The sequence below is a fragment of the Solanum verrucosum genome, unplaced genomic scaffold (genome assembly GCF_900185275.1).
Source record: "Solanum verrucosum unplaced genomic scaffold, falcon-dt-bn FXZP01000052.1, whole genome shotgun sequence".
Taxonomy (NCBI): domain Eukaryota; kingdom Viridiplantae; phylum Streptophyta; class Magnoliopsida; order Solanales; family Solanaceae; genus Solanum; species Solanum verrucosum.
In genome coordinates this window covers 198,806-226,350 of record NW_026020193.1, presented here as the reverse complement: position 1 = coordinate 226,350, position 27,545 = coordinate 198,806, and the positions used below count along the sequence as shown (strand labels likewise).

At 34.7% G+C, this 27,545-nt stretch overlaps 1 protein-coding gene and 1 pseudogene across 1 annotated transcript; one reads left to right on the top strand and one right to left on the bottom strand.

Moving 5' to 3' along the window:
* Window positions 1-15,860: 15,860 nt before the first annotated feature.
* Window positions 15,861-16,714, bottom strand: LOC125829434 (trihelix transcription factor ASR3-like; annotated as a pseudogene).
* Window positions 16,715-19,473: 2,759 nt separating this feature from the next.
* On the top strand, window positions 19,474-22,324 carry LOC125829433 (proline-rich extensin-like protein EPR1). The gene is given in 3 exon segments (XM_049508651.1): window positions 19,474-19,535; window positions 19,537-20,100; window positions 20,139-22,324. Coding segments are annotated over 3 exon segments (2,772 nt in total). The 3' UTR covers window positions 22,285-22,324.
* The last annotated feature ends 5,221 nt before the right edge of the window (window positions 22,325-27,545 follow it).

Sequence of the window (27,545 nt, the reverse complement as noted above, 5' to 3'; positions counted from 1 at the left end):
TATTGATCTATTCATCTCGGAGGTCTTGAGTAAGTTTGATTTTACCAATCTTTCTATTATGAGAAACTCAGGCTAGTGCTGGAAGCTATGACAGTTGCTCTTGCTAACAGTGCTACTGAAATGGTTTGACTCAAGGCTCAGCTTCTGAAATAGCACTATCAGAGAGACCAGGTTGAAAAAAAAACAAAAAAAATAGGTAGCCCCAAAGGTTCAACATGAAGGCTAGGCTGCAAAAAATGTGAACTTCAGAAGATGCTTCTGAAAATACCATGCTACGAGATATGCTCTACCAATTCTATTCTTCCAATCCCTTGCCTCTAAGTCATCCCTTCTCTTCCTAACTTTCTAAATCAGTCCTCATTCCTCTTTTTCTATCGAAACTGAGTGGGCATTGTTCTGGTTCTCATTCATAATAATATGTGCAATGCTTTGATTGTTGATCTTTTGTTTATGAATGAAAAATGTCTTGTTTCTACTTACTTGTCTCATTACTTTATGCATTTTTACTCATGCTCAGTGTTGCCCAAATGGCCATGAATTTTCTTGAACTCCATCTCTGTCAACTTGGTTTACTGCTTTAACCTTTTTTATGATGTCAAAAGGGGGAAAATTGTTAAGGTATGAGATCAATGATGTTAGTTACTTTGAAGAAGACATGGTCATGCCGATAGGAGGAATAAATGCTAGCTACTTGAAGAGAGGACATGATCATGCCGATAGGGGGAATCAATGTTAGCTACTTGAAGAGGACGGGGGAAAAAGTTGAACAAGTTTGTCATCTCAAAACGGGGGGGAAATGCTATTTTGATGTTTTGATGATTTGACAAACTTCGGGGATGATGCAACTCCAGTTACCTGAAGAGTTCTTGTCGATAGGGGGAACTGGTGAATAAGTATGTTATCATCAAAAAGGGGGGAAATGTTATTTTGGAGCTGATATTATGTTTTGATGATTTATCAAACTTAAAGATCTAACAAGGAATCAGTTCCTTGTTAATGGGACTGCTGACAGTGAAATGAATGAATAAACTCAGTGTGAGGTATATTTGTATGTCATCATCAAAAGAGGGAAAATGTTATATTCTAGGTGTTTTGATGATCCTCACAAATGCAGGGACCTGGTCCCTGGTAGAGTGCTCTCGTCCAGATTCAAATGGGGTACAACTGTAAAGTTGTCACGTCAGTGGTAGGTGAAAAGTGCAATGTAGAAAGAGCGGACGAAACTGTTGTTTCAGTGGCTCACAAATACAAGGACCTGGTCCCAGGTAGAGTTCTCTCCATCAAATACATAATGGGGTACAGCTGTAAAGCTATCATGTCAGTAGTTGGTGAGGCGCCAGCGTACTGAGCCAATTAGAATAGACGAGGGTGTTTGTCCAACGGGTAATTACTCTTTATGGTTGATAATTTCAACATGACAAACACCATATTAAATTCATTCATTCAAAGGAGGAAGTCAGTTAGCAAGCCTTTTCAATAACATTGCAAGGGACCTGGTCCCTGCAAGATTGCCTACATGAAAAGGTGACAAGACAGCTGTCAGAAAAGTTGCCACCTCTAATGTGGTAGGTGCACAACTTTTCTAAACAACAGGCCTTCAGTCAATAGGGTGTCTCAACGAGCTTGTATTGATTTTATATAGTCTATTCTCAAAAACACAAACTTAAGATTTGGCAAACTAAAACTCAAAAGCTTAAAAGAGAAGGCCATCTTCAAGGAAGAACTCAAGCACAAGAACACATACAGCAAGGACCTAATCAACAGAAGAAGTGATTTACGTACCTATTGTTGTTCTTGAATGTTTGTATTGAACTTAACTTGTAGGATTCGTTTCATTGTTGTTAGAAACGTTTCAAACTTGTTTTGAGTCTTGTAAGAACATAGTTAGGAGTAACTTTGTGTCTTACGGTCAAAAGCCTATATTAATCAGTGAGGATTAGTATAGTTGGCAATGGATGCATTGCTTAGGCTCATTAAGTAATAGGTTGTATTACTTAGTTTAGAGATTAGGAAGTTAATCTCTATGTGTGGTTGTAAACTAGTTTTTACTTCTTCTTTGAGAAGATTAGTGAAAACAGTTTGAAAAGTCATGTGTGACAGGTCATGATTTTACTCCCTTGAGCAATGAGGTTTCCACGTAAAACTCTTGTGCCTGATTTACTTTGTGTTGTTTATTTTCAACACTTTTACTTCTGCACTGTTATTCTGTCGAGGGACCTGGTCCCATTGTAGTAAGTGGACACATACATTCCAACAGGATACTTTCTGCTAGGAGTAGAGAATTGTAATTCTTTTATAGTATTTGAATTGGATGTACCATATTTGACGTGTCATTATGCTATATGAGTGTTTTATGTACTTCATTATAAATAAGATATGATCTATGTTATTTTGATTTAGTTCGTATCATTAGCAAGTTCTGTTTTTGCTCAATCTTTATTTGTACACTCTTCTCCTCTCGGCTTTTTCTTTCCTAATTTGTAGTAACCAATTTTTTCCATTATATTTTAAGAGTACATATATGGAATAAGGAATGAATTGGCATATTTAAGTGTAGAACTAAATTGATGATTTAGCTATTTTTACTTTTTGTTTCGTTTATCCTAACGCATATTAAATGTATTCAGTTACCTCTATTTCGCCTGCTCTAAAAGAAAGATGAGAATAACCAATGCTTCATGCTTAAATGTAGCATTATTTTTAAGGTAAAAACAACGATTAACCACCCAAAAACTCATCACTAATTCGATTTGACAAATTGATCTTAATCACTTTCATAGCCGAGAAAGCAATAGTGAAGTCCTAAGTAATTATAGCCAATATTTTCCAAAGCTCGGGTTTTACATGTGGTGATGAATCCGAGTAGCATTTACGGTTATTTACTGTCCCTTTCGTACAACAAAAGTTGTTGTGGCTAGCTGATTTAGTATAATTTTTCCTTCCAAAAGGTAGAAAGTCGTATCAATTCTACCAGGCATCACTTTTTTATTAAGCAGTAAAACTCTAAAATTTTAAAATGAAAGATTGCAGTTACGGAGTAACTATGCAAAGTTTGCTAGCAAAGTAAGGTGATTTGCCAGTGAACCAACAGGCTATGGGAAGTGATTTCATTTGTTTTTATTTATAATTGAAATAATTTATTTTACATATATGCATTTTAAAATAAATTGGATGCCCTTCATCCTACCTAAATCCACCCCTGTATGTAATGCAGCAGTCCTGTTATATGAATCTGATATACTATTCTTTCAGTATTAACTTCTTCTTTTTCATTTCTTGGAGAATTGTATTGACATTTGCGGTATATTGTGAATCTAGGACTTCTCTCTTCTCAAGAAAATGAAATATAAGTTACTTTGTCCGATCCAAAACTTGTATTACCAACTTTGCCAAAGCTTGAGATCCCAACTGTCCCAAAACCAGAGCTTCCTGCTATACGCCAAAATTTGAGATTCCATCAATGCCAAAACCCGAGCTTCCTCCCTTGAAAAAGCCAGAAATTCCAGAACTACCAAAGCCAAAAGTTCCAGAGATTCCAAAGCCTGAAATCCCGAAAAATGCCTGAACCAACATTTCCTTCACTTTCTCCACCATACAAACCAGCTACTCCTTGAGTAAATTATATGCTACTCACTCTATTAGTAAGTACCCAACTGATGTTTATAGATTTCCATCTCAATACGTCTATCAAGTTTACGAGATGATCAATGAGTTTGGCAGAAAATATTGGATACTTTCTAGGAGTAGAAATTGTAATTCTTTTATAAAGTCTTTAAATTGGATGTACCATGTCATTATACTATATGAGTGAGTGTTTTACTCTATCTTAGTTCCAATATATCATTGGCCGGCCATGATCTCTATTTCTGCTCAATCCTTTTTTGTCGACTGAACCATTTTTTCCATCACATTTCGAAAAAGGCTCTATTTGGTTTCATCATGTAAAGGAAATTGGAAGTGCCTATGAAGAATTTATGTTTTATCGGTTCAATTTTTAAGATTTTTAACATTTAAATTATTCTATTTGTAAATTAAAAGTATGGATTCTGGCCTATTATTTATTTTGATTTTAGTGATATTTTTACACAAACTTCGCGCCAAAATTACTAGGTTCATTTGAATCTAGTACTTTGTGCTGCATTTGCCCCTTCCTGCTTTGTCACCCGGAAACTCATGATTTGTGTCATCAAAGGTGACTCCATTCCCGAAGCTCAAATTTAAGACGTCTAATTAAGTATTAATAAATATTTATTCCTTCCACATCTCTACCACATCGATTGATGATATCTTTGTAGTAGCTACTCTTTCTGTCACTATTGTTCCATAAAAAGCCTAATTTTGTCTGCAATCGATATAAGTACAGTTTATATGTTTGAAGTTATATTAGACTTTTTATTTCTTTAACTAGGACGTCTCAAATGTTATCGTATTTTAGTAAAAATATTACATATTATTTTGTAGATCGTTGATCACAACTTTTAAGTATTCATATAATGTAATGTTTTCTCCATCAAATTAAATTATCAACAATTATTTTAATATTCTTAATAATCATATATCATATAATATATATATATATATATATATATATATATATATATATATATATATATATATATATATATAAAAGAGAACCTTAGGCCCGCTTACATGACGCCACCACAGACCAGAATTTTCTTTTCATATATCATATATCATATATATATATATATATATATATATATAAGAGAACCTTAGGCCCGCCGACATGGCGCCACCACAGACCAGAATTTCCTTTTAACTTATTTATTTCCAAAACTAGCCTTCACATTCAGGAAAAGTTGTGACTTTTAAGAAAAGTTGCAACTTTTATGAAGAGTTGCGACTTTTATGAAAGGTTGTGACGTTTATGAAAGGTTGTGACCTTTTCGGAGGGTTGTGACCTTTTCGGAGGGTTGTGACATTTCCAAAGAGTTGTGACCTTTCTGATAAGGCATAATAAGTATTTGTTCACACTACCCTTTGTTGTCTATAAATAGAGAAATTTCCTCTCATTTTAAAACAATGAAAATTTTGAACTTCTTCTTATTCTGCACAATTAAATATTCATGTACTTTGCTCCTGTTGAGTGGCTTACTGACACCATTGTTTTTGTATCAATACGTTGGTGAATAAAATTGTTCCATCCTAAGAGGATCTAATTCTTTAACCCATGTATTAGAGGGGAATAATTTTCTTAAGGGGATATTGTGCACTTAGTGGACTCGATTTTTTCCTTTCTGTTTCATTCTAATTTTACATATCCTGGTATTTTTTTTACAGTCATTAATTTATGCTTATAATGCTAATTGTTATTTTTGAGTACATGTTTTAAACTCTGTTGTTTATGTTTCTGCAAAGTTATTGTCTCCAGTTATATTGAACATACACACATATAGTAGGTATATTCATAGTACAGAAAATAATTATTGTACTCAATTCCAAGAATTCATGTTTTGATATTTTATATAAAATTCTATGACTTAAAGTACTACATATAAGCTTACATATTATCTATTTTAACATAGACATGAAATTTCTTCACTTATCAATTGAATAAATTCATTATGATAATTCAAAAGTTATAATTGCTTTCATGTTCAGGCGTAATTTCTTTTTTGAATTTGTTAACAAGTTTTTTGATTTTTTCTCTGAGACATATCACAATTGTATAATCTATGCAACTTTAATGTGTTCTTTTCTTACGAAATGTCTTTGTATATATATTCTTATTTTCTTCTTTTATTTTCCTTTTAATGTTGATTAAAGAACAAAGATTTATTATTTCCTGAATAATTCATCCATTAGAGGTTCTTGAGTTATGTGACAATGAAAAATAATCAAATTAATGTTGGAATATTGTTAATATTTTTTTAAGATCCTATTTTTTTTATTATTTTTAATAAATGGATATTAGTAAAGGATCATTTGCAAGTTCAATGCAATTATTATTTATGACCACGCGAAGCGCGGGCAAATTACCTAGTTAACTTTTAAATCACACAAAATTATTTTCCTAATAAGAAATATTTTCACTAAAAATTGTCATTATGAGGTCGGATCCATAAACTACATATATTTCATAGTGATAACATCTGATTTAGTAAATAATTCACCCTTCTTTTGTTTCATTCCTAAGTAGTTACTTCTAACAACTAATAATTTTCTAATTCAAACTATTCAAAAATTTACAAAATATACTTTTTTCCTACAAATAAGAGTGTCAGACTTTTCTTCTTTTTTTCTTCTCTGATTTATAAGGATAGATATTTATTTGAAAGGATCGTATACACTTGGATATAGAGCACAAAATGAATTGAATTTAACTCAATTAATATAAATGGAAATGATAGCATCACAGTAAAATATATATTTTCATTTAATAAATAATTAGTAAAACAATATGTAGTTAATTCATGATCTTCTTGAATGCTTTACATAAAATGAATAAACTTTCAACTTTTGTTTTTCCATGTCATGACCGAAAACTAAAGTCATGATGACACCTACTAAAATACACAAGTAGGTAAGTCAACCCTCATCCTCAAATCAACTATAACGGGCCTAGGGGGCTTAAGGATTGAGCAAGAGCATAATAAGACACGTTTAAGGAAGACACATTGGACATAAGAGAACACAAACATATATGTGTGTGGGTGGTTGTTGTTCATTTTTTCATACTTCCTTATACCAATTTATCATTTTATAGCATTTATAAGAGGAAGACTGTACAGTAATGGACATGACTATTGTGAATTGACAAGCATAACTTTAAAAAACTTAGACTTTTTTGTTCGTGATAGTGAAACTTGATTAATTGTAATGATCCTTCATGCCATTTTGGTGTAAATATCGTATTTTCATCATTTAGAGCATTCCTATAAAGAACCCAAGTGATTTATGACATGTTGAGACTAACAGTTCGGTCAACTGGTCGTTCATTTTGTTTTTACGCAAGTTTATGTTCTTTGAAGATTTTGAAGCTCTGAACGGTTGACTTTGGTCAAAAGTTCAGAAAGACGACCTCAAAATGCAACTATGAGGGTTCCATTAGCTACAAAACATCAAGTTTGGTCTAGAATGATCTTTCGTGTGGATCCGGAGGCTTCAAGGAAAATTGTGAGCCCCCTTATGAGCTTTGGCTTAAAATGGAGCTTGGGTGTGGCACCCATTTTTTGTCAAGATGACCTTAGTTTGAAGCTTTGACTTCTCAGTTGAGTTTGGAATGTTGAATTTGGTGGGGTTGCATATATTGTTTGCATGCATGAGGTTCCGAACCAATCCCGAGCACCCAAGTGAAGTCCAGGGGCTTAGCTAAAAAATTTGTGTCTAATGTTGGTGCCCCCACTTTTGTAGCCCTGGTATGGCATTAGTGGCCAAGGTTCCACTTTAGCAAGCTAAGACATCTAGGTGGCATTCGCTTTAGCAGCATTGGCTCGCTTAAGCGGGCAGCACTTTAGCTGGCCAGGCTTCAGTTTAGCGAACCTGGCCATCTTAGGCCTTGTCGCTTAAGAGACTTTCACTTTAGTGGAAACAGTTTGCTTTAGCGAGGTCCTTTTGTCTTACCCTAGGTGCTTTAGTGGAATTTGTGGATGCTTTTGCAGCACCTGCAACAGTCTTAAGACTTGACACGATTAGCTCTCACATAAAGTTTGTAATTTGATTATAAGAGTTGTGGGACTCTGAATTTGGTGATTCAAGGCTGGGTGTGATTGGGGAACGCAGGGCTATGCGTTAGAGTATTTGGAGAGCATAGGGGAGAATCACTTCGAGGTATTTTCAACCCCAAAGGGGCAGCCTAGCCCTTGTCTTTAGTTTTAATGATGTTTTTTGTTACATGTTATTGTTTGCTACATTTTGAACCCCAAAATGTGTTCCATTTTGGGACACAATTTTAGGGAGGTAATGAGGACCTTTTGACAAAGTTGATTTTGAAATTTTTGGTGCGGTTCCCTGATGAGTCCACAAATTGGACTCATTTAGGGCTATATTTTAATAGAAATTGTGTCCTCAAATGCTTATTTTATCTCAATATCTGATGAAAACCCTTAAGTTTCAGGTATTTGAAGTTTGAAGGAAAGCATGGACACTACGCCGCAAAAAGGAACGAAAGGGCTGAAAAGAACGAAGAAATGAAGGCTTGAGGATCGCTGAGTCCACTTGGCGAGTCGCCGAAGGATCTTACTTCGCCTTTTGTTCCAGTGTGCTGAGCCCTGAAGGAAAGGATCAAGCCGGCGGAAAAAAGGAGCAGTCAGTGCATCGCCGAGAAGTTTTGTGAAGTAGTACCATGTCGCCCAATGACTCAGAGCACGGCAATGCTAAAGGCTGGTGCAAGACGGCGGTGAACTACACCAAAAAGTGAATCGTCAAGTTGATCGTCGATTCCGACTAACGACGCCAAATGATCCGTTTTAGCACAAATCTTTGAAAACTTTATATACTAGTTAGAGTTGTAGTTTTAAGTGTCGAACAATTATTATAATTTTCATATAGAATAGTACTTTTTGATATTTTTGCTCTAAGCTTGAGAGGGTTTTGAAGACTTGAAGATCCAAAGGGTTTCATCTTCAAGATTTGGGTTTGGGTCTCTTGGATTCTTCAATTTTGGCCTATATCAAGACTTAAATCTTCATACCCAGTTGAATGCAAGCTCAATTTGGTATAAATTTCTATCTCTTATACATGAGTGGCTAAAAATCCCAATTCTTGGTGTGTGATTTAGTGAATATGGGTTAAGATAATTGTTGGGTCTTGCTTGTTGATAGTTTAATCGTAGTTTAATTGTGATTTCGCTTAGTGGTTGTGGATGTACTTAATGAGGTTGTATTTGCAAATATAATCTCATATATGTGTTTTTGGCTTGCGAGAGAGAGAGAGGTCGTAAAACTAAGACCGCTAAATTGATGGCCAGTGCGAGTGGGTCGACATGAGGTTCAGCTTGAGAGAGTGAACCCTAGTCCCATGTCCATACACTCAGCTCGAGAGAATGAGTGGGTTAAGGCAGAGGTTCTTCTTCATGCGGCAAGTGGGTGTCCGAGAGGAACCCGCTTAAAACGGGGTAAGTTGCTCGAGAGAGAGCTTATCCCCCTTAAATTCTAGCCTAGTCATAATTATTCTATGAATCTTCTATCGAAAGCATGTACCCAATAATCTAGCTTAACCCGTATTCCTGTAACATCCCAAGGATCCCCTCTCATTACTTAGAAACCCTCGTTTATTTTGCTGTTTTTACTTACTAGTGACAACCCCCCCCCCCCATTGTTAATTGGCACTATTGTGTCCATCTTTAATTTACAATGTTTTTAATCGTTAATGTCTTTAGCTACGACTAGTTAGAACTAAGTTTTATTTTTCTATTATTTCTCAAAACCACTCTCTTGGGAACGATCCCAACCCTTGGTTGGGTTACTAAATTATTGTACGATCGTAGACACTTGCATCAGAAGTTGTGTCTTGATTACGCAAACATCAAAATGGCGCCGCTGCCGGGGAGTGGTGTTATTTGATAATTTTTAGATTGGTAGGATTTTTGTTTTTCTTAGTTGTAGTTTACTCACTTAATTTTTAGTTTTTTTTTATTATTAGAGTTTTGAAGCAGGGGAGTTGAACATATCGAGCAGTACTTGCAAGCGAATGGACCTGCCGTCATTAGAAGGGATGATGTTCCGAGATATGATCCTTACTTTTAGGGAATTGGAAGGCGAACAACTTCATGAGGCATGGTTGAGGTTCAAAGCAATTCTTGGTCAATGCATTACTCACGGAATCCCCAAAAGAGTCATTTTGGAATCTTTGTACTGAAGTCTTACTCTAGGAAATAGAATGAAGGCTGATCAAATTGCTTCGGGTAGCCTTGTACGACAATCCTATGTGGAAGCAGCCAAATTTCTAGACAACTTAACTAAGCCAGATCAGGAAATGAAAAGGAGAGATTTCAACTTAATGATCCTGCTAACTTAGTTAGATGAGCTGACAAAGAAAATTGAGGATCTTGAAGTCTAGTGCAACAAGAAAGAGCACTACGTTCCTCTTCATGAACGAAGGAGAATTAAGAACAAGGAGGATGGACAGAACAAAGAAATGCTCACACTTCTACTCCAGAAATCCAGTGAACAAAATAGGGTACTGGAGGAGCTCAGGGAAAATGTATCGTTGTTGAACCAGATGACGACCTCCCATGCTATGCTCATTCAACTACTAGGTTCTCAAATGGATCAAGTGTTGACTAAACTCTATCCGGATTTTAAAGAAGGAATGCCCGATAAAGCTGAGGCAAACCTCAACATTGGGGTATAAGTGTTAACTTGCGTCGTGCCACAACGTTAACTAAGGCGCTGTTTGGGAGGCAATCCAAAACCATTAAAGGCTTGTAATTTGTTATTTTTTGAAATAAAGGTGTGTTGATTTTGTAGGATTAGGCATGAAAAGTTTGTGAAAAGTACAGGATGAATTACACAAATCCAATTGGCGAATCGCCGACTAGATCGACGACCCCGACAAAGACCGTCATTTGGATCCTCACCTTGACTGAGGGTCCTGTAAACCTCGGCGAGGTAGAAAAACACTCGGTGGATCGCCGAGTAGCGGAGCAAATTTAACTAATGTCACCGAAATGGGTGAGATCTGGATAGTTTTTATAAAGCCACGGGTTTAGACTTTCAACCTTTTTCATATTCTTTCACTCTCAATTTTCGCAAAATCGCACCAACTTAGTATTTTCAAATATTTTGCATCTTGTGAGTATTTTAGCTGCTTTAGTAGTGCTTGGATCTGTACTAATCTGCTTCCTAGCATCAAAGTCTTGACTTAATCTTCCTAAAAGGTTGGTTCTTCAAACCCTGCATTTAATTGTGATATTTATACTCTCATTGCAAGTAATTTTATCTTATGTCGTGTACTGTGCCTTTCTGATAAATTTAGACTATTCGACGCGCTGAGTCGAGCTCGCCGAATCACTTGGCGATACGCTGAAAGACCCTACCTCGCCTTTGATTTCATGTTGTACCTAATGTTTGGTTCTGTACCTCTAAACCCTTGCGACCCTGGAACTTTCGGCAAGCTAACCCATGTTCGCCGAAAGTCATTGGCGACTCGCCGACTTGCTCGGTGAATCAGTCTGTAGAAAATTTTTTATGTTCTTATGCGAATAGTTGCTAACTTTTTCTCAATGTATTGCAGACATGGCCAGACCCAAAGTCGTAGGGAGAAACATGCCACCCCGAAATAAGGGTAAAGGAATTAAAATCAATGAAGGTGCAGCTGTATCAAAAGGCAGGGCTGCAAAACCTTCCGCAACTGATAAAAGGGGAGAAAAAAGGGCAAGGCACCGACATCACCAGAGAGCAACTCTGACAGCAAGGGCATTTATGACACTTATGTCACTGCTTCTGGGAGTAATGATGAACAACAAGAAATCCAAAACACAGCCTTTGATGATGATGAGCTATTACCACAAAGAGTTCAGTTGCGATCTAAAAAACTGAATAATCCATCTAGGATTTGGAAGCCTCCGCTGACCACTCATATTCCCCCAGTCCCAGACCAAGCAATAGTGTTGGCATCACCAATACAGGGTCCTCCTCCCAAGTTAATGAACAAATTGAAGACGGAAGGATTAAGGACAATTCTTGATGAAAAACGTCTCTCCACGGATGGAGTGATTGATAGGTATCCAGAGATTTTGCAATGTCTGAAATCGCATAACTTCCAGATTTTCACAAAGCCCCGTGGCCCGTATGTTTCAAGCTAGGTCAGAGAGTTCTACATTGCGTACAGTGCATTGATACCACATGGGAAGAAACCGGCAGCCAAATTTGAACAGGTTAACTATGTAGTTGTCAGGGGAAAGAAAGTGCACTACGACCCCCCTGCTATAAATGTTGTTCTGGGGTGTAGCGCGACACTCGAGGACAACAATCAAATCATGATCAGAAAAATGTCACTGGAAAGTATGAAGGCATGGTTGGCCCCATTGATATCTGATGGTACACCAAAGTGGATTGAGACTGGGGAAGTTATCGAAAAGAAGGACTTAAATGTGGCGGTAAGATATTGGTTTGGCTTCATCAATAGCACGATTATGCCTTCACAGAATGAATCTATCCTTCGCCACACAAAAGAAGCCTGCCTAGGTTGTCTCATTAAGGGAACAATAATAAACATGGGTACAATAATTGCTTCAAAAATACTTATACGTGCAAGGCAGAGCCAGACCTCACTTTCATTCCTAGTATTGATCACAGAATTATGCAAACAAGCTCGAGTACCTCGAGATGCCAAGAAAAATATGGAAGTGATGCCTACATCCTCTATTGATATTCGGAGGATCGAAACCGAGTACCTTAAGGATCAATCAGAAAGGAAGAAGGCAGCATCGATGGAGTTAGTAAACACAGAATCATCATCTGCAGAGGCATCTCTGCCTACTCCGGCCCCTGGGCCTTCAAGGTTCCTTGGCAAAGGATCTTGCTGCTGGATCTAGTGAAGCTGGCTTTTCTGGGGTCACTCCGGGCACTGATGCCCAGACAGATGGAGCGACCACTTAGACAGGATCCCCTCTTTACTTCCCTCTCTGTCTTTCTTTAATTGACTTGTTGGATACTTTTATTCGTATTTGAGGACAAATGTTTTTGTTTGTGGTGGGGTGAGACCCACACCTTTTGTGTGCTACTTTTGTTAGTGTTTTGGGCTTATATTTGGGCTGTTCTATTTAAAATTGTGTTAATACTGCTTTTTTGTGGATGTTTGAGCTTGCGGCTCCTTTTATTTTTAAATTGCAATTGCAAAATGATTTTGACCCCTTCCGAAAATTTTGAATTTTTCGCACATTTTCGCCACCCTTTATATGTTGTTAAATATGGTTGTTCCTTGAAAAATTTGAGTCTCGGTTTCGATCAATGCCGATGACTTGAATAGTACTTACAATCGAACGAACATGAATGTACGGCTACGATGAGGTCAAATGAAGTTGCATAGACAATATGTGAACTCTTTACATCTCGTTATGATTTGCCATTTATCAAATCGATTCTCTTGTGAAGACCGTTGCACACTAGCAAAAGTGTGGAGTCTTGTTTGACTTAAGTGTCGATGCCTTGTGTGATAAGCTTACCTGGAACCATGCATGATAACGCCTAGAATTTGCCTTGTTGGTCTGGTTGACTAAGTAAGACTATCTCTTTATATGATCTTAGGCAACTTCGAAGAGTGTGAACCAATTTGATATATACCTCTTTTGTGACCTACCTTGTGAGTGTGTGAATCTCTCTTGAACACCCCTTGAACTTTAACCTTCTTTGGAAGAAACTTGATGAAAACTAGACCTCTCTTAATCCATTACCTAAAATCCTCTTAAATTGTAGTTAATTGAATAGCCAACTTAGGCCAAAAGCCTAAGTTGGGGGTGTGGTGAAAAGAAAAGGGAAGGTCAAGAAGTGCAAAGAAAGTCTCCTTTAACCCATGGTGTTGAGAAAAATGGAACCCCTCCATATATAAAAAAAATGAAAAAGAAAGTTGTGTAATAAAGTACCAAAGAAATAGGGTTCCAAACAATCCATCGAAAGTGAATAATAGGATGACTTATGAGCACTAAAGAATACGATGAAGGAAAAGGAAAGAAGTGTTGTGAGCACCACATTTCATAAGGATAAAAGTCACTGAGCCTAAATTACTATGCCTTTGCACTCAGCCCCGTTACAAGCCTTGTTAAGACCTTTGTGATCTTGAGAAAGTTGAAAAAAAGGTTGATTGGAAAATACGGGCAAACCTATGGGTGAAAGCATACATTGTGTTTATCTTTGTGAGTGTGAGCGTTATATCTGATTCCTGAACTCTAAATTGATTATACCTTTGCGTGTGAAAATGGAATCATCATTTATGTGATGGCATTCGAAGGCTTTTGTTGCATTTGAAGCAAGTATTGCGAGCTTGAGAATCTTTGGTAATGGTGTGTCACAATTTGAATCTTTGAGTACACAATTGATCCTTGCATAAGTAAATTGAGTTTTATTGTGTACATTCATAATTGAGTCATGTGTAGCACTGTTTGAGACATCCTTGTTGAACTTGAGTTTTACTTGAGTGCAAGCAAAAGTTTAAGTTGGGAGTCACCAAAGGGTCTTACGTCGCAAAAAGGAATGAAAGGGCTGAAAAGAATGAAGAAATAAAGGCCTGAGGATCGCCGAGTCCACTTGGCGAGTCACCAAAGGGTCATACTTCGCCTTTTGTTCCAGTGTGCAGAGCCCTGAAGGAAAGGATCAAGCCGGTAGAAAGAGGGAGAAGTCGACGCATCACCGAGAAGTTCCGCGAAGCAGTACCATGTGACCCAATGACCCAGAGCACGACGATGCTGAAGGATGGTGCAAGACGGCGGTGAAGTACACCAAAAAGCAAATCGTTGAGCTGATCGGTGATTCCGACTAACGACGCCGAATGATCCGCTTTAGCACAAATCTGTGGAAACTATAAATACTAGTTAGAGTTGTAGTTTTAAGTGTCGAACAATTATTATAATTTACATATAGAATAATACTTTTTGATATTTTTGCTCTAATCCCATATCCACACACTCAGTTCTAGACAGTGAGTGGATTAAGGCGGAGGTTGTTCTTCATGCGGCAAGTGGGTGTCCAAGAGGAACCCACTTGAAACGGGGTAAGTTGCTCGAGAGAGAGCTTATCCCCCTTAAAGTCTAGCCTAGTCATAATTATTCTGTGAATCTTCTATCGAAAGCATGTACCCAATAATCTAGCTTAACCCGTATTCCCGTCACATCCCAAGGATCCCCTCTCATTACTTAGAAACACTCGTTTATTTTGTAGTTTTTACTTACTAGTGACAAAACCCCCCATTGTTCATTGACACTCTTGTGTCCACCTTTAATTTACAATGTTTTTAATCGTTAATGTCTTTAGCTGCGACTAGTTAGAACTAAGTTTTATTTTTCTATTAATTCTCAAAACCACTCTCTTGGGAACGATCCCAACCCTTGGTTGGGTTATTAAACTATTGTACGACCATAGACACTTGCATCGGAGGTTGTGTCCTGATTACACAAACATCAGTCCCATATTTCACATTCTTACTCCAATTTAGGTATGTATCTATTATATGTAACTTTAGTGTTTAAACAACTGTATTAATGTTGTGATTACATTCTTGATAGTGTGGTAGTGTTCAAAGGTTGTTCATAATGGAACTGCTCCTAAGTCATGATTTGGATTGTGTGTGTGTTCTTCCTAAAGGTAGGATATGTCTTCCCTTTCCCCACTATGTTTAAACGCATCATTTTCATTAGTGTTTTTTGAAATTATCTCAGATTTTTTCCCATAAAAATTAGTTTAGAAAAATATTCAATGTGAGTCAAGTAACATGTTGGTGAGTAATGCACATCAACAAAAACAAATTTATGCAAGATTTTGTTTTTAATATATTTAAAAACAACATAAAATTATACTAAATATGATTTCTTCCACAATTAAAATATTCAATTTTTAAAATTTTCTTGATGACCTAAATGAGTGAGAAAACACATTTCAACAAAACTTTTGATATTGTATGCCATAGATTAAAGGAATCCATGCTAATAAAATGACAACTAGAAGCGAGATATTATGATTTGTATACAATGTTTCTGCAAATCGAGCAAGCAAGCAAGTAGTGAGTTATACAAAGGAGCCTGACTAATTAGAAATTGTGACAAAACACAGAGATACTTGTGTATAAAAAGAATTAAGAAAAAGCAACTATTTCTTTTATAGTCATGATGTGTTGTTTTTTGCCAACACTAAGCCTTTGAAAGATTAAAAGAACATATTTTGCATCGTAATTAAATGAACTAGGCACTATAACTTATCTGCAATTCTTTCTAAAGCACATGTAAGCTTGTTTAGCACAACTACTAATGTGTCAACATGGTCCTTTCTTTGCTTTTACTAAATGATGTTGGACATTCCTTGCTTTTTCATCATTTGAGTCGTTTCGCTTTCTTTTCCTTCCTTCTTGACCTCTTCCTTTATCAACTCCTCGAGTGATAGTTTGTCTTACACCTGCTTGTGTAGGAGAAACTTGAGAGAGTGGCTGATGTGGTTCCTCTGAAGTTAGCATACGAATAGCATCCTCATTCATTTGTGGTACATCTGAAAACAACCCATCATCCCCTACAACAACACTTCTGCCACTATCAAACAAAACTTCTGACGCAAAAGCCACATCCAACCCTTTTTCATTGCCATTTCCATGATCAAGAATATCAAACACTTGTCTATCAAAAAATCTAGGTAATTTTTTTTTCTCTCTTAAAATCATTCCTCATCATCTAAAAGGATTATTTTTCTTCTTTAATCTGAGACTCCCACTCTTTAATCTTCTTAAAATCCCCAGCCAGATTACTCCATCTCTTCTGGCATTGAATCGGTCCACAATTCACCCCTTGTCTTTTACAGTAGGATGAAACAGAATCCCACTTCGCTTCAACATGTGTTGAACCCAATTCCATACCTCTGGTTCGGGCTCGATGGATCTGGTCTTCAACCACTTTTCTTCCCTGTATGAGAACGAGAATTTCTTGTTTGATCCAACGAGGGAGCCTCGACACTTTGTTGGCATCATTGACGCCATTGATGGATTGTTGACGGTCGTCAGAGTCGGTAGATGGAATTAGGATCAATTGCTTAAGGTTGTTACTTTTTGAAGCCATGTGAGTTAATGGAGAAGAGGAATTATAATCACAGAGTTTCGAGTAGGAGAGGTAGAATGTTTAAATTGTAATGGTAATATTCATCTAATGTTCTTAGCCTTTGGGTATTTATAATAATATTTAGTGTATGAAAACACATTTGTTATTATTTTTATCACATCTTTTCGTGGATATGCTTAACTTTTAAATCACACTAAATTATTTTCCTAAATAAGAAATATTTTGACTAAAATTGACATTATGAGGTCGGATCCATAAACTACATATATTTCAAAGAGATAATATCTAATTTAGTAAATAATTCACCCTTATTTAGTTACATTCCTAATTAGTAAATGCTAACAACTAAGAATTTTCTAATTCAAACAATTTTAAAACTTACAAAATATAATTGTTTTTCCTACACATAAGAGTGTTGGACTTTTCTTCTTTTTTCTTCTCTGATTTATATAGATAGATATTAATTTGAAAGGATCGGATACACTTAGATATGGAGCACAAAATGATTTGAATTTAACTCAATTACTATAAATGGAAGTGATAGCATTAGAGTAAAATATATATATTTTCATTTAATAAATGATTAGTAAAACAATATGTAGTTAATTCAAGGAAATAACATACAGGAGCACAATCAAACATGTACTAGGCGTGGTACCAAGGCAAACTAGGTTTGGTACCCGATCCAACCATGTAGTAACATGTACTACGCGTGGTACCTGATCCAACTTAATATATGTAGTTGGCGAGGTACCCAAGCCAACCAATGGTCACATAACACACAATCAAAATCATAATCATAATGAACTACAGTAACACTTGTAAACACAAGTAAATTAAACACCTCCATTGCATGTGATGGTGTACAAGGTATCATTTCGGTTACATTTATTTGATCTTCCTAACCATGCATTGCAGAAACAATACGATAAAAACAGTTATCATGCATACATTACATAACTTGGAAATAATAAACTATCACCTTTCTCGAATCAAGCCTTGAAAGCTCTATTGGACCTGAGTCTTTCCCTTGTTACAAATCCTAGCTATCTTGTTATTAGTCTACAATTAACAATACAGGTACAAGATTCAATCTCCAGTGGCCTAATTATACTCATATTACAACTTAATCTCAACCCCAAGCCAAACTTATGATCTTCTCACCCAATCCAGGGCTTCTCCACCATTAATTCACCGAAAACTGCCAATTTCATTGCTACATGAGTGAATAACAATAGAGAAATCAACAAAAACATTTAACAATTAACCCAAGGCTTTACAACCCAAAATCCTCAGTAACTCAGATCTTCCCATCTTAGGAACAAAACCAAAGTGTTCCCTAGAGTCCCTAATAGCACCTTAATGGCCTAGGCAATCAAAGTATGAAGTTGAAGATTGGATTACTTACATCTACGAAGGTTCTTGATGAAAAATGGCTGAAATTCACCCTGATTAAGTCGCCCTTGTTCTTCTCCAAAACGTACTTTCCAAATAATTAGCGGCTTTGGGGAATTTTCTCCATTAATTGCGACCAATCCCGCTAAAGTTGCTCAATCCCACTATAGTGGAAGTGCTATAGTGAGACATCTTGATGTAGCGGGAGTTAATTACACAGCAAAAGTAGTGTGTCACCCACTATGAAAGCTTGCATGGGACAAAAATGCAAAAATACTCCCAAAAGTCTCCATTTTTCAACACGCCTTCAAAAATTGACGTCCCAGACCAACCCGTTCATGTCAAGTTCGATAACGTCGAGTTCTACTCACCCCAATTCATTTCTAAAAAGTCCTACAAATTCCTCAACGTCATAGCTAATAGAACGACTAACCAAAGCTTATACATTTTACCCAATCCTTCCCCGAATTTCCCTAGACCTCACCTTTATCGAATTCTGCATGAATCTAGTAATATAAATACTTATATTAAGTGAACATTAAGATGCAATATTCAGTCAAACCAATGCCTTGTAAAATAAGACTGATGGAGTTTATATTTTGATTTTATAAACATTTAACAAAAGTGTAATGATTTTTTTGTACAAGGAATAACCAACATTGTCATCATTATTGTGATAGAGTGGTATGCGTGTCAAGTTAAACTGTACTTGATTAAGATATATTGTGTCTCTCTTATATCCACTTTTTATTTTGATTTGGTTTAAAGAGACAAACAACAAATAAAGAAAGGACATAAAATACATTGTAATTAACAATTTAAAGGTGATTAGTAAATATTTAACAAATTGATTCCTTAATAATCTCATATAAGCTAGTAAATCTAAGTATTCCTTTATTTTAGGGATATTCAAGATACTATGATATTGCTATTACAAGACAAATTCTAGATACTATAATATTTGCAGATGTTTCTCTTATATCCACTTTTTATTTTTATTTGATTTAAAGAGACAAACAATAAATAATGAAAGGATATAAAATACATTGTAATTAACAATTTAAAGGTGATTAGTAAATATTTAACAAAAGTTTGATTCCTTAATAATCTCATATAAGCTAGTAAATCTGAGTATTCCTTTATTTTAGGGATATTCAAGATACTATGATATTGCTATTACAAGACAAATTCTAAATACTATAATATTTGCAGATAAATAGGTCAACTAACGTATCAAATGTTGAAATCCTCCTTTTTATATGCATGTAAAAATCTATATATAGCTAAATGAAAAACTATTGGATTATCAAAACTTTATTTGCTCTTAACACATGTTACTCTAAGCTTCTTGCATCTGCAGAAAAATGGCTCAGCATTCCAAATTGTCCTCCATCTTATTGCTTGCATTTATCTACTTTATACATGATTACTACTATAACAGCACGTCGCATTCTACAAACTCCTAGTTTCTCAACACCCACTACCCCAAGTTTCTCAATGCCCACTACCCCCAGTTTCTCCAATTCCCCTAGCCTTTCAAAGCCCGCTACCCCAAGTTTCTCCAATTCCCCCAGTCTTTCAAATCCCAAGACTCCTACTTTCTCAAAATCTGAGACCCCTAGTTTCTCAAAGCACGAGACTCCAAGTTTCTCAAAACCTGAGACCCCTAGTTTCTCAAAGCCCGAAACTCCTAGTTTCTCAAAGCCCGAAACTCCTAGTTTCTCAAAACCCGAAACTCCTAGTTTCTTAAAGCCTGAGACACCTAGTTTCTCAAATCCCGAAACTCCTAGTTTCTCAAAACCCGAAACTCCTAGTTTATCAAAACCCGAAACTCCTAGTTTCTCAAAACCTGAGACCCCTACTTTTTCAAAGCCCGAGACCCCTAGTTTCTCAAAACCTGAGACTCTTAGTTTTTCAAAGCCCGAGACCCCTAATTCCCCGAGGCTCGAAACTCCTACTTTCTCAAAACCTGAGCCTCCTACTTTTTCAATGCATGAAACCCCTAGTTTCTTAAAGTCCGAGACCCCAGTTCCCAAAATCCTAAGACCCCTACTTTCTCAAAGCCCGAGGCTCCTATTTTCTCAAAATCAGAGACCCCTTCTTTCTCAAAGCCTGAGACTCCTACTTTTTCAAAGCCCAAAACCCCTAGTTTCTCAAAGCCCGAAACCCCTAGTTTCTCAAAGCCCGAGACCCCTAGTTCCCAAAAGCTTGAGACTCCTACTTTTTCAAACCCCAAGACTTCTACTTTCTCAAAATCGGAGACCCCTAGTTTCTCAAAGCCTGAGACTCCTACTTCTCCAAACCCCGAAACCCCTACTTTCTCAAAACCCGAAACTCCTACTTTCTCAAAGCCCGAGATCCCAAGTTTTTCAAAACCAAAGACCCCTAGTTTCTCAAAATCTAAGACTCCAACTTTCTCAAAACCTGAGACTCCTAGTTCTCCAAAGCCCGAGGCTCCTAACTTTCCAAAGATCGAGGCCCCTAGTTTTTCAAAGCCTGAAACCCCTAGTTTCTCTAAACCCGAGACACCAACTTTCTCAAATCCTGAGACTCCGAGTTCCTCAAAGTCTGAGACCCCAACTTTCCAAAAGCCTGAAATCCCAAGTTCTCCAAAGCTCGAGACCCCAAGTTCTTCAAAGCTTGAGACCCCTAGTTTCTCAAAGCCCGAGACCCCTAGCTTCTCCAAGTCTGAAACTCCTAGTTCTTCAAAGCCTGAGATTCCAAGTTCCCCAAAACCTGAGACTCCTAGTTTTTCAAAACCTGAGACTCCAACTTTTTCAAAGCCTGAGACTCTGAGTTCCCCAAAGTCTGAGACCCCTACTTTCTCAAAGCCTGAAATCCCAAATTCTCCAAATCCCGAGACCCCAAGTTCCCCTAAGCCTATGACCCCAAGCTTTTCAAAACCCAAATATCCTAGCGTCTCAAAGCCCGAGACTCCTAGTTTTTCAAAGCCTGAGACCCCAAGTTTCTCAAGGCCCGAGACTCCAAGTTTCTCAAAGCCTAAGACCCCAAGTTCCTCGAAGCCCGAGGCTCCAAGTTCTCCAACGCCCGAGAAGTCAAGTTTCTCAAAACCCGAGACTCCTAGTTTCTCAAAGCCTAAGACTCCAAGTTCTCCAAAGCCCGAGACCCCAAGTTCCCCAAAGCCCGAGACCCCTAGTTTCTCAATGCCCGAGACTCCTAGTTTCTCAAAACCCGAGACTCCAAGTTCCCCAAAGCCCGAGACCCCTAGTTCTCCAAATCCTAAGACTCCAAGTTCTCCAAAGCCAAAGACCCTTAGTTTCTCAAAGCCCGAAACTCCTAGTTTCTCAAAGCCCGAGACGCCAAGTTCCTCTAAGCCTGAGACTCCTAACTTCTCAAAACCCGAGACTCCAAGTTCTCTAAATCCTGAGGCTCCTACTTTTTTAAAACCTGAGACCCCAAGTTCTCCAAAGCCCAAGAATCCAAGTTTCTCAACGCCCAAGACTCCTACTTTCTCAAAGCCCGAGATCCCAAGTTCTTCAAAATTTGAGACTCTAAGTTTCTCAAAGCCCGAGACCCCTAGCTCTTTTAAGCCTAAGACTCCTAGCTTTTCAAAGCCCAAGACACCAAGTTCGCCAAAGCCCGAAACGCCAAGTTCTCCAAAGTTCGAGACTCCTAGTTCCTCAAAGCCCGAGAATCCAAGTTCCCCAAAGACCGAGAATCCAAGTTCCCCAAAGACCGAAACTCCAAATTTCCCAAAGCCTGAGACCCCAAGTTCCCCAAAGCCCAATACACCTAGTTTCCCAAAGTCTGATACCCCAAGTTTCTCAAATTCTAAGACCCCAAGTTTTCCAAAACCTGAAACTCATAGTTCCCAAAAGCCTAAGACACCGAATTCCCCAAATCCTGAGACGCCAAGTTCGCCTAAGTCTGAGATCCCAAGTTCTCCAAATTTCGAGACTGTTAGTTTCTCAAAACCTGAGACCTCTAATTCCTCCAAACTTGAGATTCCAACAACCCCAGAGCTCGAGACTCGTAGTGTCTCTATGCATGAAATACCAAGTGTTCCAAAGCGTGAGCTACCAACTACCCCAAAGCCTGAGATCCCAACTTTTACAAAGCCTAAATTACCAGTTGTTTCAAATCCTGAGATTCCAAGTGTGATAAAGATAGAAAATCCAAAACTTTCTAAACCAACATTGTCAACTTCTCCATGAGTAACTATGGTGTTATTCATGTGGCATGACTTGTCCTAGCTAACAGACGAATTAGATCGCATATGAATGAGTTGACAATGGGTTGGATGTGAATGGATAAAATATTCGACTCGTCGGTACTTTATGTGAATAAAAATGGGTTGAATGATGGATGATATTATAATATCCACTTATTATCTACTCATAAATTGTACAAAATTGAAATTAGCTATCAAATAAAGTGAAGCACTTTCTTTTTCTTTAATTTTTTTATTTTGATAAGCCAATTTACATTGCTTTTCACTTTGTTAGATGTTTATTTTTTCTTAGTCAATATATTATATATTAATTATTTATTATATATAGAAGCTATAGTTTCTAACTTTTGGTACGAAGTTTTTTTAGGCTAAAACGGTAGATGCTAAAATTAGAGATCATTGAATTAAACTACAAAGGGTTACGGTATATATAATTTTATAATTTGGTCTTCAGTTACTTTGAAACAAAATAATACGCACATAGTGGCAACCAAAAACTAGAGGAATTTTGAGTTATATATATATATATATATTAGGTAATTACCCACATGATGACTTTATTAAGCTTTATCATTAACTAGTGTACTTGAATGCGCTTAGCGCGGTCATAAAAAACAAAAATAAAAATAAAATTGTATATTCATATCATTAAGTACTTTAATAAAAGGGAATTGAGTTTTACTAATCACACAAATTTCATAGAAGAAAATTATGAAAAATATTTAAATTAAATATGAAACGTATAAAAGAAATCAATATATCTAAACTAGCAAAAGCTAAATATTAAAAATAAATTTAATGGGAAAAAGACTGTAATGTTAAGATTAGTGGATTTTTAATTTGAGATGTGATATTTTTTCCTTTTTTTGTGACCCTTTTCTAAATTATAATTTTTAGAATGATTTCTCTACATTTCTGTGAACTTGAGCTGAGATATGATCACTATTTTTTCTTTTTACATGGTTTGCTTCTTAAAAATATTTTTAGTATGATATCTCAACATTTATGCTTCATAATATTCACATTTTTTGTCTTTTTGAATGAAATTCTTAAAAATATTTTTAGTATGATATCTCAACATTTATGCTTCATAAGATTCACATTTTTCATCTTTTTAAATAAAATTAGATTTAAAAGACTAAAAGAGGAAAATAAGAAGAAATAGCATAAAACGAAGGGATAAAATATACCAATATTTTGTTACAATTATTATTTTATGTTGTCTACAAGGTATATACTCTTTAATTGGAGTTACTTAGTTTTTCACATCAATAATTTTTAGTTCCTACTTCTTCCTCTTCTTTGTTAACTTCATTACTATTTATTTTTTAATTTTCATTTGTTCACCAACCTAAAAAATTGTCAATCAAGATCACTAATAAATAAATAAAAATTTGAAATTAGAAGACACAAGAAGGTAAGAAAAAAATACATTTGAAATTAAATATAAAAAAGAGAACAAAAGAGAGAATTAACTATACAAAAAAGATTGAAAAAAATGATAGGTACAATTTTCCAATTTTTCTAGTTTTGCTTGGCCTATATTCAAATAAATATTACATTCAATATACAATAAATTCCTAAGAATGAAAAGTTATACTTAGTAATTAAGAGGATTAAGAATATAACTTTGATTTTATTTGTAACGTAATTGGAGTAATGAAAGGACAATCAAAATTAAAGTTATTTAAATAATTATTTTTACAATAAGTTCAATAAATAGTAGGAAGAAAAAACAAAACAAAATATGTCAAAATAAAGAGAGACAACACCTCACCGTTTTAGTGTCAATAATTATTATATTAGATAGATATATACTTTTAAGAATCAACAGTTTTTTACCAAAAAAATCGACACATCATTTTAAAATAATATTATCTATAGAAAAAAGAATTACATATAACACAATCTTGCAGTACTTCACTATTTAAATATTAGACATATATAATATAACAATTACATACTCATAAAACCCAACAATCACAAAGACATTTACCTCATAATTTGCATAACCTTCTTCTTAGTAGTATATTTATATGCTCAAGATTTGATGAATTTATTGAGATTAATATTTACCGTTTCTTTCTTCTTTACTCAACATGTTAATTATCATTTTTAATTTAGCCATTAGTCTCTTTTCATTTATTTAAATTGTCTTTTCATTTGTTCATTATAAAATTTCATAAATAAGATATAATTAGAGTTTTTTATATTTACCGTTTCTTTCTTCTTTACTCAACATGTTAATTATCATCTTTTTTTCTATGAATTAAACTATATTTTTAAAATTAATTCACTTTATATTTCCATGTTCTATTCATTATAATAAATAAAAACTTGATCCACATAACTATAAAATTGTATCTACATACTTTCTTGAGTAGCATATATGGATATGTTAACTCCTTTTTCTACATTTATTTTCAAAAATATCCAGACCTGAAAATCCGGTAAGTTAACTTTACAATAACAACAAAAAAATAAAGTTAACTAATCAAGTAAAAACTTTAAAGAATATTTAGTTATGAGTTAAAGAAGAAAGAAGGAACCTATTATCAACATAATATAATTCAATTCTCCAAAAACTATAAAGAAAGGAAGAAAGTAAAAATAATCAGATTCTCTAGAAACTACAAAATAAGCAACAACAAAAAAAATCTCCAAACACTACAAAGAGAAGCAAAAGAGAAATATCAAATCATTTTTTCTAAAAAAAAAAATCATTATTTGTTTCATCAAGAATCCCAAAGAAGTAATATTAAATGTATAATTGCAATAAAAATGTGATAATTATATTAAACATGTCAAATCATTATCAAACTATGCAAGAATGTCTAACATTAATATTCTCTAGAAACTACAAAGAGAAAAAATCAAATCATTTTTTCTAAAAAAATAATAATCTTGATTCGTATAATCAAGAATCCAAAAAAATAATTAAAACATAATTACAATAGAAAAAAGTGATAGTTATATTATGCATGTCAAATCATTTTACCTTATAAAATCAAACTATGCAAGAATGTCTAATATTCTTCATTATAGATCTCTGTCCTGCAAAATCATATCAAGACAAAAAATTAACCAACCAAAGCGACAAAAGATGAAAAATAAGAAAAATGAAAATAAAATAACTATCACATATGTCTCAAATAGGTTTTTATAAGTGTGATTTTGAAGAGTTATAAATTTATATATTAAATAATTTGAAGGTTATGAATATGAAAGGTTAGGAGTTATAAATATTATTAAATTAATTAAGAGGTTTTATGTAATTGAAGATGTATGAATTAAAGAAGTGATTTTATAAAATACAATAATTTTAAAAAATAGAAAAAATGTAAAAAAATCACAAAAAAAAATAAATAGGATCCTTGGCCATTGAGAGGTGCCACATCACTTCTTTTTTATCTAGCTTTATATATATATATATAAATATAGATTGCTGTGAATTTCAATTTTGAATAGAGACCTTGCAAATTTTTTATTTCCAAAATGTATACAAACAATTAAATACTACTTTTTTAAAAACGGATAATTTCATATTACAATTAAATACAATAATCATTATTAATCGAAAATGAAAGGGTAGACGTTTATCAAATTAATCAGCTAAATGTTTGGGTTTGAGAGAAGGCTAATTGAGAGAGGAGAATTGATGTAGTTACTTTTATCATTAGGTGTTTAATTAGATGGAGAAAAAAATTATCTGATAGGAATAATATATAAAAAATATTCAAAAAAGAAAAAGAAAATAGACAAATAGGTTTCTTGGCCTCAGAGAGCGCCACATCAGCATGTCTAATATCCAGCTTTATATATATATATATATATATATATAGATTCTCAACTAATATCCGAATAATAGAAATAACTTAAAGATCGTTTTATTATTTTTAAACATAAATGCAGAAATTCGACATTATCACATATCTCAAAAGGCTAGATGAATGATTGCAAATATCGTACTTTTTGATCAATTTTCTCTTCTAATGCACGTGTGTTTTCTGATGGTAACATTTTTTCCTTTATATAATGTCTTCTCAATATTGCATGATCTATTAAAAAATAATTTAGCAAGTAAATTTATTTCAAATTCATTCTAAAAGTAACAACTAATTATGTTAAAAATTAATGCAATAACTAAAACAACATTATTTGGCTACTCTTCCTTCTTAGTTTTTTTTAATAATTTATAGTAATAGTAACCACTTTAATTTCTTCCATCACATTTCAAGAGTATGATTTAAAGGATGAATTATCATATTTTAAAGTGCCGATTGAATATTTTGTTCCATAAATACACCTCAATAGAGTGTTGTACTTGTTAACTGACTGATACCATTTTTTTCAACTCTCTAAAAATATGATAAATCTTTCAAGTGTGAGCGTCCAATTTTCTCAATATCTGAATTTGCAATGTAGTTATATTTTTCTTATGCTATTTCTGTAGATTGTGCTAGTCTTTTTTTCTCATCAGGTGTCAGATATCTAACTTTAGAGATGGATCTAGGATTTATGTTTTGTTGGTTCAATTTTTAAAATTCTTAATATTGAACCTATTTTATTTGTAAATTAAAAGTATGAGTCCAGGGTTATTATTTATTGTGATTTTAGTGATCTTTTTACACATAAAACTCCACAATAAAATTACTAGGTTCAGATGAATCTAGCTTTTCGTGTTATATTTTCCCTTGCCTGCCTTGTCACCCTGCAACTCATGATTTGTGCCACCAAAGGTGACTCCATTTCCGAAGCTCGAATTTAAGAAATTTGATTAAGGATTAATAAATATTTATCCCCCTCCATGTCTCTATACACAATGATATACTGATGATCAATATATTATTGGTTGCTAGTCTTTTTGTCACTATTGTTCCATACAAAGCCTAATTTTGTCTGCAATCAATATAAGTATTGTTTATTTGTTCCAAGTTATAATCAACTTTTTATTTCTTTTAACTGGGACGTCCCAAATGTTATTATATTTTACTAAAATATTATTATTTTGTCGGTAGTTGATTATAACTTTTAAGTATATTCATATAATGTAATGTTTTTTCCATCAAATTAAATAATCAATAATTATTTTAATATTTTTAGTAATAATATAAATATTTAAATCAAGTAAACATCAAGAGCGGTATTCAATCAAACAATGCCTTATAAAATAAGACTGAGGAAGTTTATATGTTGATTTTTAAAGATATTTAGTGAAAAGTGTAATGATTTTAGTTATTACAA